Source organism: Canis lupus, chromosome 37 (assembly GCF_048164855.1).
Source record: "Canis lupus baileyi chromosome 37, mCanLup2.hap1, whole genome shotgun sequence".
Classification (NCBI taxonomy): Eukaryota; Metazoa; Chordata; class Mammalia; order Carnivora; family Canidae; genus Canis; species Canis lupus.
In genome coordinates this window covers 11,700,316-11,715,405 of record NC_132874.1, presented here as the reverse complement: position 1 = coordinate 11,715,405, position 15,090 = coordinate 11,700,316, and the positions used below count along the sequence as shown (strand labels likewise).

At 38.5% G+C, this 15,090-nt stretch overlaps 1 protein-coding gene across 2 annotated transcripts in view; it reads right to left on the bottom strand.

Annotated features, from left to right (window-relative positions):
* Positions 1–15,090, bottom strand: part of DTNBP1 (dystrobrevin binding protein 1) — a 125,620-nt gene that overhangs the window by 86,166 nt on the left and 24,364 nt on the right. For both annotated transcript variants that reach the window (XM_072813675.1, XM_072813676.1), the window contains one exon: positions 8,358–8,490. In XM_072813675.1, the coding sequence (XP_072669776.1) occupies positions 8,358–8,490 (133 nt within the window). The remainder of the gene's footprint in view (positions 1–8,357; positions 8,491–15,090) is intronic.

Below are 15,090 nucleotides of genomic sequence, written 5' to 3'. Positions count from 1 at the left end.
ACCTCTTTAAATAATTACAAGTATATATATATGTGCATATATATATATGACGTATACTCTGAATATTTTATATTGCATTTAAATGGCAGAAATTGAATGCCCCTGTCACAACCTGCTCATTTCCCATTACAAAATGAATCGCAAAACGAGTAAGTTGGTAACCAAACTTAGAACACTCATACGTAAAATCCCAGCAGGCCTCTGTGGACACAAACGTACCTTCACAAGAAGCTCAAACTTGACTATTTTGCTTGCTGTAACAACAGCACATGTCTTATTTAGTGATCAGTGAGAAGGATAGGTGGAATTTTATTGTGAAAAGCCATGTGGGAATGCCTGACAGCTGTGCAGGAAGAGATCCACAAATCTTTGTGAGAAGACCATCCCAGAGGAAGACTGATCCTGTTTGGAATTTTTCTTTGTGCCACTTGGTTCAAATACATATTGTCTGTGGTGTAACCACTCACATTTGAAGAATGGAGTAACACACTAAAATTATTTCATACTTAATGAGTGCTTTTCTAACACAACAATTAGCCTCGAGGAAGAAAGAAATCTTTGGTTGCAGATCTAGAGGTCACAGAGGCCAGGTACTACAAGACTTGAAAGATTCTTCAAATGGTTACATTATCCTTCCGTGTAATAAGATAATATAGCAATGATGGTGTGGTAATAAGGAACTCTAAGAAGTACATTAACTTGCAAATGCCAGTATAGAACACACGAGATCTGTGTGGCACATGAAAAGGTGTCTAAAGAGAGTTAATGTGCCTCCTGAAAGGTTTAATCTCAGAAAGCAACCTAAACAATAAAACAATCTAGTTCATGAAACACTTGTAGCTGTGGCAGTCAGCTAGGGGCTCTCTCAAATTCCTTAAAGAAAGCAAAACAACGATGTATCAGGTTAGGTCAGATCAAAAGAAAGATACAAACTCAGTAGATGGCTGTCACTCTCTTAAACAGCACTTTGTTATCTAAGAATTCAGATTCTTCTGTTCTGGGTGAAGAGAACAGTCTTTTCAAAGTAGGTCACTTAAAATAAACTAAGCAAGAGCAAAAACTGAGGAGCCCTTGACGGTTTAAACTCCAGTAAAGGAATAGGGTTAGGCTACCCTCTAGTGGAAGTTCAAGAGAATTCAATGAACATTTTACCAGTTTTATGATAAAATGCATGGTTATTTCAGAAGGACGTGTACAGAATCCAGTTGACAACATTCCATTTTTTTCTCCTTATACACAATCTATGAAAGTTCAGAATACTACATTGTTCATCTACTGTTGTAGCTTTGCATTCTACCGATTTTTACAGGACAAGCTAAATTGTGTAACATCCATCCAAACCCTTCTGTCAAAGAACAGTGGTTTAATAAATCTGCAAAGGTTAGAGAGACTTCCACTAAAATACCAGCATCCTGATGGCAGGTATCAGGTCTTGTTCAGTGCCAGAGTCTATAGTGCCTGTAGGGCTATGGCACATGGCAGATATCTTATTAGGTACTAAGCACTGAGCTGAGTGCTATCCTTAAATTTGTCATCTCAACCCTCCAACTACCCTCTGAGGCAGGAACTCTCATCCTCTTTCTATAAAGAAACAAGCTTGGAGCAGTCAAGAAGCCTGTATGGGGTCTCACAGGAAGTTGTGGAACTGGGATCCAAACCCAGATGTGAGACTTCTCCAGTTCCCAGCGTATCTCCATCATTTCTTTTTTAAACTATCAGTAATTATCTATTACACAGGCATATATAAGATGAATGGATTGCTCCATTTGAAAAAAAAAATGTAAGGATTATCCAGTCTTACTTCACAATTCCTGAGGGATCGTGTAATTAGGAGTCATATTTATTAAGCCACAGGATAAGGCAGCTAAAAGCATCATCAAAGGTTCAAATCGCTCACATCGTGTAAGTCCTTTACTCTTTAATAAGGGCAGACACTCCAGAGGGCAGAGCAAGACTAAAAGTAACTCATAGCCCAAACGATGGAAGAACTGATTGGATATGGTATTAGATTTGACAGGGAAAGCAGGCAAAGTTCAAGGAAGTTAAGGGAATCCTGTGACTATATATACAAGTCAGGTACTACCTTCCTAGTTTTTAAGATTTTTCTAATTATTTCTTGACTATTTAAATCTTGTGTGTTACATCAAAGTATTCAGGCATAAGAGATATTTTGAGGCTACTAAATAATAAAAGAATCCAGTAGTATATGAGCAAACATTTAAAAACACTGGTTCCAACATTTGGAATGATACATAAACTCCTTAAAATGAATTCATAAAATACTTTAATGATATAGATATATATGTTTATATAACCTATAACCTACCCCACCAAAATTGGCTTTAAAATATTTTCTTATTGTAAAGAATATCAGTATCCATTCCAAGGTGTTTAAGTTGCTTATCTACAAGTCTCAATTTTAAAACACCTCTCTATGGGGCTTACTCTAAGCCAACAAATACTAGGCCTTTGGATTTCCAGTTCTGACTAGCTATCTGTTCTACAGTTATTCATTACTAAATATAAATATCAGACAAATAACAGCAATATAGTTAAAATCAAAGGCAGCATATATTTCAAATGCTAATGGCCATTCAGACTGGCAATATATATAAAAGCAAACCACCTAGACTTTAGAGGTATCTTCTAAGCAAACAGAATTAACTCTTCAAAAAGAGCTCAATACAAGCATACCTTGTTTTACTGTGCTTTCCAGATATGGTTTTTTACAGATTCAAAGTTTGTGGCCAGTCTGCACGGAGCAAGTTTATTGGTGACATTTTTCCTAACAGCATTTGGCTCAGTGCAGGTCTCTGTGTCACATTTTGGTAATTCCTTTTTTTAAAAAAGATATTTATCTATCTATCTATCCATCTATATTTATTTAACTGGGGGGAGAGGGAGCAAGACCAGGGGCAGGGAGAGGCAGAGGAAGAGGGAGAAGCAGACTCCCCACAGAGTAGGGAGCCCGATGCAAGGCTCGATCCCAGGGCCCTGAGATCATGACCTGAGCCAAAGGCAGAAGCTTAACCAACTGAGCCACCAGGAGCCCCAACATTTTGGCAATTCTTGCAATATTTCAAACTTTATTATCACTATAGCAATATTATTACTATACTACCTTACTATTACTATAATACTATTATTATTATTACTACAGTGATCAGTAATCTTTGATGTTACTATTGTCACCATTCTGGGATGCCATGAACCACACCAGTAAAAGTGAACTTAACTGATGAATACTGTATGTGTTCTGACTGCAATACCAACTGGCCGTTCCCCCATCTCTCTCCCTCTCCTGAAGCCTCCCTAGCTCCAGAAACACAATATTGAAATGAGGCCAGTTAATAATATACAATGGCCTCCAACTGTTTAAGTGAAAGGAAGAGTCACACATCTCTCACTTTAAATCAAAAGCCAGAAATGATTAAGCTCGGTGAGAAGACATGTTGAAAACTGAGACAGGTTGAAAGCTAGGCCTCTTGCACCAAGTAGTTAGCCAAGTTGTGAATGCAAAGAGAAAGTTCTTGAAGGAAATGAAAAGTGCTACTCTAATGAACCCATGAATGACAATAAAACAGAACAGGCTTATTGCCGACATGGAGCAAGTTTGAGTGTTCTGGACAGAAAATCAAACCGGCCACAGCATTCTTCAAGCCAAAGCCTAAACCAGAGCCAGACCATGACTCTCTTCAGTTCTGTGAAGGCTGAGAGGTGAGGAAGCCACAGAAGAAAAAGTCTGAAGCTGGCAAAGGTTGGTTCATGAGGTTGAAGGAAAGTAACCATCTCTGCAGCACAAAGTGCAAGGTGAAGGAGCAAATTCTCCAGAAGATCTAGCTAAAAGATTAACAAAGGTGGATGCAGTAAACAACAGATTTTCAATGCATATGAATCAGCCTTCTTTTGGAAGAATATGCCATCCAGGACTTTGAGAGTTGGAAAGAAGTCAATGCCTGCCTTCAAAGGACAGGCTGATGCTCTTGTTAGGGGCTAATGCAGCTGCTGACTTGAAGTTGAAGCCAATGCTCATTTACCATTCTGAAAATCCTAGAGCCCTTAAGAATGATGCTAGATCTACCTTGCCTGTGCTCTATAAATGCAAAAAAAAAAAAAAAAAAGCGTGGATGACAACACAACTGTTACAACATGGTTGACTGAATATTGTAAGCCCAGTGTTGAGACCTATTGCTCATTGACAATGCACCTGGTCACCCAAGAGCTCTGATGGAGAAGAACACCGAGATGAATGCTGTTTGCATGCCTGCTAACACAACATCCATTTTGTAGCCCATGGATCAAGCAGTCATTTTAACTTTCAAGTCTTATTATTTATGAAATTCATTTCGTAAGGCTATAGCTACCACAGACACTGATTCCTCTGGTGCATCTGGGAAAAGCAGATTACAAATCTTGCAGAAAGAACTCACCATTCTAGATTCCATTAAGAACATTTCTGATTCACGGGAACAGGTCAAAATAGTAATGTGAACAGGAGTTTGGGAGAAGTTGATTCCCACCCTCATGGATGACTTTGAGGGATTGAAGATGTTAGTGGAGGAAGTCACTGCAGATGTGGTGCAAACAGCTGGAAAATCAGAGTTAGAAGTAGAGCCTGAAGATGGGACAGAATGGCTGCCATCTCATGATCAAACCTCAGGAGGAGATGCTTGTTATGGATGAGCAAAGAAAGTGGTTTCCTGAGATGGGAGCTTCTCCTGGTGATGACCCATGAAGACTGTTGGAATGACAATGAAGAATTTAGAATATTATATAAACTTAGTTGACCAAACAGCAGCAGGGTTTGAGAGGATTGACTCCAATTCTGAAAGAAGTACTACTATGGATAAAATGTTATCAAACAGCATCACAAGCTACAGAGTAATCATCCATAAAAGTCAGTCAGTTGATTAGGCAAACCTCATTCTTATTTTAAGGGCTTGCCACAGCCACCCCACCTTCAGCAATCACCACTCTGACCCGTCAGCAGCCAGCAACACGGAGGCAAGACCCTCCACCAGCAGAAAGACTGCAACTCCCTGGAAGCTCAGATGACAGCACTGTTTAGCAATGAAGTCTTTTTTTTTTTTTTTTAAAGATTGATTCATTTATTTTAGAGAGATAATGAGTGTGAGAGTACTAGAAGGAAGGGCAGAGGGAATGGGAGAGAAAATCTCATGTAGACTCCATACCGAGAGTGGAGCCTGACTCGGGACTCAATCCCACGACCCTGAGATCCTGACCTGAGCTGAAACCAAGAGTCAAATACCCAACTGACTGTGCCACTCGGGTGCCCCAACAATGAAGTAATTTTTAATTAAGATATACATTATTTTTTAGACATATGCTACTACACACTTAATAGATTACAGTATAATGTAAACATAGTTTTTATATGCACTGGGAAACCAAAAAATTCATTTGACTCACTTTACTGCAATACCTGTTTTATTACAGTGGTCTAGAACCAAATCCACAGTATCTGAGGTATGCCTGTATGTTCCTTTTTTTTTTTTTTTTTGTATATTCTATTTTAAGAAAGACTTATATAAACTGCATTTCCCAAGCAGAATTAACCATGAGAATAATTAGAATTGTAGCAAAATGCATTTGATCGGTAAAGTGATATCAAAGGACACCCATCAACAAAGTTTACTCCCAGCTAGGGAAAAAAGGGAGGTTTTCCTATCTGCAAAGAAACACATAACCGGGCAGCCTGGGTGGCTCAGCCGTTTAGCACCACCTTCAGCCCAGGGCCTGATCCTGGAGACCCAGGATCGAGTCCCACGTCAGGCTCCCTGCATAGAGCCTGCTTCTCCCTCTGCCTGTGTCTCCTCTCTCTCTGTGTCTCTCTCATAAATAAATAAAATCAGAAAGAAAAGAAAAGAAAAGAAAGAAAAGAAAAGAAAAGAAAAGAAAAGAAAAGAAAAGAAAAGAAAAGAAAAGAAAAGAAAAGAAAAGAAAAGAAAAGAAAAAGAAAGACAACCAATTTAAAGCAAATGACTCACAGATGCAGGAAGGTAAGCCAAAAGAAAGTGGCTAAAAGAAAATCCCAAAGGTCTTAGAGGCTCTCTTGTTAGTGATCAAAGGCTTGAAAAGATCATTAGTATGCCCACAAAAGGGAAGTGAGGCAGAGGGCAACCACAGCTATTTCACATTTCTCTTAACATCCAGAATCTCCCAGAATCTCTTTTTCATGCCCCACCCTTCAGAATAACAAAATACCAACACCAGAAGATGCTTTTAATAGCCAGGGCTTTAAGAATATGGTTCATGAGGGGCTCCTGGAGGGCTCAGTCAGTTAAGTGTCTGACTCTTGACTTAGGCTCAGGTCATGATCTCAGTGTCCTAAGATGGAGGCCTGTGTCAGGCTCCACACTCAGTGTGGAGTCTGCTTGAGAGGCCCTCTCCCTCTCCCTCTGCCCCTCCCACTCATGCTCTAAAATAAATTTTAAAAATATTTTTTTTAAAAAAAGAATACACGAGGAGAGCCTGGGTGGCACAGTTGGTTAAATGTCTGACACTGGGTTTTGGCTTGGGTGGTGATCTCAGGGTCATGAGTTCGAGCCCTACACTGGGCTCCCAGCTCAGCACAGAGTATCAATCTGCCTCTACCCCTCCTGCTCAGGCATGCTCCCTCTTTCAAATAAATAATAAAATAATTTTTTTTTTTTTTTAAAAAGAGCATATAGCTGTCATCCTGTCTCATCCCCCACTGAGACTGGGATCCTGGATCCACATCTTATTAACTGTGTGACCCTGAGCAAGTCATAGTCTCTCCAAGCCTTACTTTCCTTAGCTGTAAAATGGGATAATAATAGCTACTTTTAAAGGATTAAAGGATTAAAGATAATTTTTGAGGATTAAAGATAATGTTTGTAAAGCACCTGACAGTCTCTGACATATAAGACGTGCTTTAAATGTTAGCTACTGTTATCACCAACAGCATTCCAAATACCTCTCAGGTCCATTTCATCCACACACAAAAAAACTGTTTTATGATTTACTAATTACTGGCTTTATAAATCATTTTTGTTTTGCTTAAAAAGGGTAGTATTAAAAAATAAGAATAGATGATAGGGGATCCATAGCTTCTTACCTATATGACTGGATCAGGTTACCAGCCCAGCAAGTTTATCTCCCATGTATTTCTTACCACTTACACTTAAGTAAGATCTTAAGTTTAGTCAGAAAAGAGTGAGATCCCTGGGTGGCGCAGTGGTTTGGTGCCTGCCTTTGGCCCAGGGCGCGATCTTGGAGACCCGGGATCGAATCCCACATCGGGCTCCCAATGCATGGAGCCTGCTTCTCCCTCTGCCTGTGTCTCTACCTCTCTCTCTCTCTGTGACTATCATAATTAAAAAAAAAAAAAAAAAAAAAAATTTTAGAAAAGAGTGAGCCACAATATTGTCCTCTCGTGGTGCTATCAAACATAAAAGGTAATCTTTTGACTATAAACCCAAGAAATAAAGAATATCAGCATAATTCAATCCAATTAAACAACAAAAATAGGGCAGCGCAGGTGGCTCAGCAGTTTAGCGCCGCCTTCAGTCCAGGGCATGATCCTGGAGACCCGGGATCAAGTCCCTTGTCGGGCTCCCTGCATGGAGCCTGCTTCTCCTTCTGCCTGTGTCTCTGCCTCTCTGTCTGTCTCTGTCTCTCATGAGTAAATAAATGAAATCTTAAAATATATATATACACACACACACACACACACACACATATGTGTGTGTATATATATATGAACTTCCACAGGTATAAATTTAGCCAAACAGGCACTCATTTACCTGGATTTGTTTCATCTCTCAAGAGTTCAAGGAGGGGAAAAAACCCCAATTTCAAGATATGAAGCTCTAAGCAAACCTAATTTTTAAAGCAATTAACTTCCAGAGTACATTCTACAACCAGAACAAAGTCACTATAACCCCTTTTTATTTATTTGTACTATTTTTTTTTCTTAAAGTAGGCTCACAACCCTGAGATCAAGACCTCGGCTGAAAACAAGAGTCGGATGCTTAACAGACTTAGCCACCCAGGTGCCCCTATATATTTATACTTTTAAAATGAGATCTAATGTCATACGCATAACCCTGAGTCACTCTAAGAATCAACAAATTATGTTTCCTGAGCTGAAACAGTTAGTGGTATATTTTAGAAATAATTTCTACACTTTAAAACTATTTCCTGTCCAATCCTCTATTAATCAGAACATGAAATTAACCATAAGTCACTCTTTCCCAAAAAATCATATTAACCAAGAATTTAGTGTATTCTTAAAGGGCTTTCAATTTCTATCCAGTCCTGTCCAAAATTATTCTCATTCCTAAAAGTAATGTACAGATAGAAATAAAACTTACTCAGATTTGCTGTCATGGATTCTAAATCTGCTAATAAGCCTGGAAGCTGCTGGAGCTGCTCCTGTAACTCGACTAGGCTTGTCCTCTTCTTCTCCCAGTGTGCTGAAAGCATAACCACCTCGCTGTCCACCAGCTGCAACACAGAGGAGCAAGGGTAAAGTAAAAGACTTCAGGCATGAGGAAAGGACAGTCAGCATAATGTGACTTACTCACTGTTATCTTTTAAACTCCTCTACTGAGTATCCACAACAGGACCCCCTAAAGAAAACTGGAACTGTCTTCTTTCTTAGAAAATCACCAACTTAACAGTCAGTGCAGAAAACCTCAAATTACTGCTTGTCTCTGCATCTTAACCCCAGGAAGGAGAAAGTTCAGAGATGACCTTAGAAATCACTCCTAAGTATACCCTGTTTCTAAGTAAACCATGTGTTTGAAAACCCAAATCTAGAAAAAAATGCATCAAAAACCCAACATGAACAACCAAAAAGAAAACAAAAACAACCCAAACCACAATTACCAGGTAATTACTTGCTTTACAAAAGGAATTTTTTTAACAGAAAAGTTACTGACTGCATTTAGAATATAAATGATTCAATTTATAAACAGGAACACACTGCATAAAGGAAGGTAAATAGTACTTGTATGGGAAGGACTTGAAGCAAGTGATGGATTCCAGAAAACAGGAGAAAAGCATTTATGTTCACAAAGAAGGAATTCAGATGTAAAGGGCTCCTCATAGCAGGGCTATGGCATACTGGACTGGCCTTAAAGAATTCTAACTTCTTTCACTGCAGACTGTGAAGAAAAAGACAGACACCAGATTCTCCCAGACAATTCTGTTTGGGTCTTAACACGGTGGGAGGGAAAAGCCTTAGAATAAGATTTAGAAGGAGCATGGAGAGGTCAGCTTTTGAAAACACCACCAAAGATAAGCAAGAATTGTGAAAGATAACCACTGTGGTACAGTAAATACAAAGACTGCAAAGTTCATTATATAACAGAAGAAACTGCATTTGAATGTTAGCTGTAAATGAGAGTTTGCAGTTAAGAAAAAGGCAATTTACACATCTCAAGATTAAGATTTTTCAGGAGTTAGAACATGAATATGACAAATTCTTTAAGACTTTTTTTTAAAAGATTTCATTTATGAGAGAGAGAGAAGAGTGTGAGAGAGAATGCACATGTACATGCAAGAATGGGGGGCAGGCAGAGGGACAAGCAGACTCCCTGCTGCGTGCAGAGAGCCCACACGGGGCTTGATCCCAGGACCCTGAGATCCTGATCTGAGCTGAAATCAAGAGTCAGATGTGTCACCAACTGAGGTACGCAGGGGTCCCTGAATACCACAAATTTGCACTGCATCTCACTAAAGTGACAACTTTAGAGAAATAAAAATATAAAAAATCAGATGCAAAATGATTTGTATGTGGTACTAGACTGCTTTGGTTTCTACATTTTTACAATCTAGAAATTCCCAACACAGAAACAAAAGAACTAAGCTCTGATAGAGAGGTTAAAAGCCACCTGGATTCCCTACCTTGTCCCCACTGCTTCCCAGCCCACCCTGGAGAGAAGACCGTATCATCTCTCCTGGACAAGTCTCCACTGAGCTGGAGAGGTGACACCAAGCTTTACTCAAGCTGCACTGCTCATTAATTTTGTATGCTTAAAAATGCCTATGGCCAACCAAGTTTTATAAAGATCCCTAGGAGTAGTTTAAGAATGCTTAGCAATGCTAATTTATCTAGCTGTGATGAATAATAAGGAAACTAAGGCTTGAAACAAAATTCATCTGTACAAACTTCTACTGACCACCCCACCCTGTCTGCCAGGCATTGTTCATGCTATGGAGATGGAATGGTGACTGAAACAAAACACATCTTGCCCACTTGGTGCTTATATCCTGGCAGCAGGTCTCCCAAATTCTCTTAGCTTCTGTTTTTAAACTCTAGAAAAGATAATTCCTATATCACAGGGCTGACTTGAGGATAATATATTTTTCCTGGTATATGTTTTTTTATAGTCTGTTAAATCTTAACTACCCTAATTAATTAGGTTAATTTGAAAAATCGAGTTTTTGATTTAACCATTTTTTACTGAAAACTAAAGTGCAACATAAATATTAAAACTACAATCTAGTTCATGACTTCCACAAAATTGAAAATTATATTCTCAATACAGGATAGAAGCAGCATATGTAGAAAAAATATAAGAATATACTAAAATGCCATTTTAAAAGAATGAGAGATTGAATGGATTCTCAGAAATTGTTATCAATGATTAGGCAATACTACTAAAAACATTTTGAGCATTTTCTATGTGCCAAGCCTTGTGCTAAGCAATTTATGTATATTATCTCATTTAGGCCACAGAGCAACCTTATAAACTAAGCACTTTTATCACTTCTATTCTACAGATGAAGACTCTATGGTGTAATGAAGTTATGTCGCTTTCCCAAGGGTCACAGCAGACTTGAGATGGATCCCATGAATTTGACACTCGAGCCCAGGCCCTCGATCATGTTCTAGGGACTGTGTGCTACAGGGGTGTATGAAAGGAAGAAATAAAAAGCTAGCAGAAGAAAACGCTCTAAAAAACTGTATTTAAACGTTACTTAATAAGAAACAATCTATCACAAGAAGGCCAATTTTTCTGCCTCTAAATAAATAATTCTGAATAAAGCCAGGTCAAACACCATTATTTCATTTTTAAGCAGTAAGACAAACCCACAGTGCTTCAGACCAAAATTCCTTCTGGTGGACACTGAAGTAGGGGCATAAAGACACAAGGAGGATACCAATGACTTATAAGACAGCTAATAATGGGACCCTACTGTATATGAAACTCAACACTTCAGTGCTTTGAGGGTACATAACTTCATGCGATGTCCAAACAATTTCATTTGGTAAGCAGGGTAAGTGGTGTTATGGCATTTTACAGATGAGATGACTAATAACAGACAAAATAAAGTACATGCCCAAGGTCAAATTACTAGTGCAGAAACTAGGATTTCCAACACACAGTTCAGTGAACTTTCTACCACAGCCAGAGGAGAGCAATGGTGGAACAGAAAGACAGTGAAGCATGTCTCATTTAACTAGTTTACACTTCAAAGTATTAACCCATGAATCTTAAGAGTTCAATTCGAAGGCAAGCAAATATTTCACAATAATAGTAATTAAAGCAAATAATGTACTGGAAGCCTACCTTTTAAAAACTGTTCTCAGTTGGGCAGCCCGGGTGGCTCAGCGGTTTAGCGCCGGGTTTGGCCCAGGGCATGATCCTGGAAACCGGGGATCGAATCCCAGTCAGGCTCCCGGGATGGAGCCTGTTTCTCCCTCTGCCTGTGTCTCTGCCTCTCTCTCTCTGTGTCTCTCATGAATAAATAAAATCTTAAAAACAAAACAAAAAACCTGCCTTCAGAGTCTAACCCCTAAAGTCATTATTAACTTTGTTTATATGTTGCTAGGGAGGAGAAAAAAAAAAATCAAAGAACTTATTAAAAAAAATTGTAGAAAAAGCTTAAAAGTTACTATTGATCACAATTGTTCATTTTCTAAAATACCATCTGAATTTTAAGACTAGGTAGTAAGACTTAGTTTTAAAGTAGATGAGTATAAAATAATTTGTCAAAAAGAACGAAAGGTTCTTAAGTATATTTGCCCTGGCAGGTTGTTTGGTTAAGGCCACCAAAGACACACGAGCACAGTCTGACAAAATTAATTCACCACAGGTTTAACACTATGTATATTAAAGACATACATTTTAAATATTTATGTACATCTCAACAATACATCAGAACACTTTAAAATAAATTTTCATTTTTTTAAAGATTTGTGAGACTCTGGAAGAAATGGATGCATTCCTAGAAATATATAAACTACCAAAACTAAAATAGAAATAGAAAAAAACAGATCCATAACCAGCAAGGAAATTGAAACAGTAATCAAAAATCTCCCAACAAACAAGAGTCCAGGCAGATGGCTTCCCAAAGGAGCTCTACCAAACATTTAAAAAAGAATTAATACCTATTCTTCTGAAGTTGTTTTATTATTTTTTTTTTTTTATTTTTATTTTTTTTAAAAGACCCGCTACAAGCACCTGGCTAGCTCAGCGGGTTGAGCACGAGACTCTTTTTCTTTTTTTTTTTTTTTTTTTTTAAATTTTTATTTATTTACTTATGATAGTCACAGAGAGAGAGAGAGGCAGAGACACAGGCAGAGGGAGAAGCAGGCTCCATGCATCGGGAGCCTGATATGGGATTCGATCCCGGGTCTCCAGGATCACGCCCTGGGCCAAAGGCAGGCGCCAAACCGCTGCGCCACCCAGGGATCCCCTGAAGTTGTTTTAAAAAATGGAAGGAAAACTTCCAAACTCTTTCTATGAGGCCAGCATTATCTTGATCCCCAAACCAGGCAAAGACCTCCCCACCAAAAAGGAGAATTACAGACCAAAATCCTTGGTGAATATGGATGCAAAAATTCTAAAGATACTAGTCAATAGAATCCAATAGCATATTAAAAAGATTATTCACCACAACCAAGTGGAATTTATCCCTGGGTTGCAAGGGTGGTTCAACATCCGCAAATCAACCAATGTGATTCACTACGTTAATAAAAGAAAAGACAAGAACCATATGATCCTCTCAATAGATCCAGAAAAAGCACTGGACAAAGCATAGCATCCTTTCTTGATTAAAACTCTCCATAGTGTAGGGATAGAGGGAACATACCTCAATATCATGAAAGCCATATATGAAAAACCCACAGCAAATAATCATTTTCAACAGGGAAAAAAACAGAGCTTTTCCCCAAAGGTCAGGAACATGACAGGAATGTCCACTCTCACCACCACTGTTGTTCGACACTGTACTACAAGTCCAAGCCTCAGCAATCAGACAACAAAAAGAAATAAAAGGCATCCAAATCAGCAAAGTAGTCAAACACTCACTCTTCCCAGATGACATGATATTCTAAGTGGAAAACCCAAAAGATTCCACCCTCAAATTGCTAAAACTCATACAGGAATTCACCAAAGTGGCAGAATGTGAAATCAATTGCATTTCTACATACTAACAATGAGAAAGAAAAAAAGAGAAATTAAGGAATCAAACCCACTTACAATTACACCAAAAACCATAAGATACCTAGGGATAAACCTAACCAAAGAGGCAAAGGATCTCTGAAAATTACAGAACACTCATGAAAGAAATTGAGAAAGACACAAAATGAAAAAAATGTTCCACATTCATGGATTGGAAGAACAAATTACTAAAATGTCCACGTTACCTAGAGCAATCTATACATTTAATGCAATCCCTATCAAAATACCATCAACATTTTTCACAGAACTGGAACAAATAACCCTAAAATGTGTACCAGAAAAGACCCCAAATAACCAAAGGAATACTGAAAAAGAAAAGCAAAGCTGGTGGCATCACAATGCCAGACTTCAAGCTCTATTATAAAGCGGTGATCATTAAGACAGTATGGTACTTGATGACACACAGATCAATGGATCAGAATACAGAACCCAGAAATGGACGCTCAACCTTATGCCAACTAATCATCGACAAAATAGGAAAGAAATCCAATGGAAAAAAAGATAATCTTTTCAACAAATGGTGTTGGGAAAATGGGACAGCCACATACAGAAGAATGAAATTGGACTATTTTCTTACATCATACACAAAGATAAACTCAAAATGGATGAAAGACCTACACGTTGAGACAGGAATCCATCAAAATCCTAGAGGAGAACACAGGCAGCAGCCTCTGTGACCTCGGCTGCAGTAACTTCTTGCCAAACACATCTCCAAAAAGAAAACAAAGGCAAGAATGAATTACTGGGACTTCATCAAGATAAAAAGTTTCTGCACAGCAAAGGAAACAGTTGATAAAACCAAAAGACAACCAACAGAACAGGAGAAGATATTTGTAAATGATATATCAGATAAAGGGCTAGTATCCAAAATCTATAAAGAACTTATCAAACTCGACACCCAAAGAATAATCCAATCAAGAAATGGGCAGAAGACATAAACAGACATTTCTCCAAAGGCCCACACATGGCAAACAGACACATGAAAAGATGCTCATCACTCGGTATCAGAGAAATCAAATCAAAACCATAATGAGATACCACCTCACGCTGGTCAGAATGGCTAAAATTAACAAGTCAGGAAACGACAGCTATCAGAAAGGATATGGAGAAAGGGGAACCCTCTTACACTGTTGGTAGGAATGCAAGCTGGTACAGTCACTCTGTAAAACAATATGGGGGTTCCTCAAAAATAGAGCTACCCTATGATCCAGTAATTGCACTACTAGGTATTTACCCCATAGATACAAATGTAGTGATCCAAAGGGGCACCTGCACCCCAATGTTTATAGCAGCAATGTCCACAATAGCCAAACTATGGAAAGAGCCCAGATGTCCACTGATAAATGAATGGAAAAAGAAGATGTGATACACACACACAAATGGAATATTATTCAGCCATCAAAAAAAAAAAAGAAATCTTGCCATTTACAACGAGGTGGACAGAACTAGAGGGTATCATACTAAGTGAAATAAATCAGAGAAAGACAATTTTCACACAATTTCACTCATATGTGGAGTTTAGGAAACAAAATACAGGAGCAGAGGAGAAGGGAGGAAAAAATACAAAGAAATCAGAGAGAAGGAGACAAACCATTAGAGACTCTTAATCATAGGAAACAAACCGAGGGTC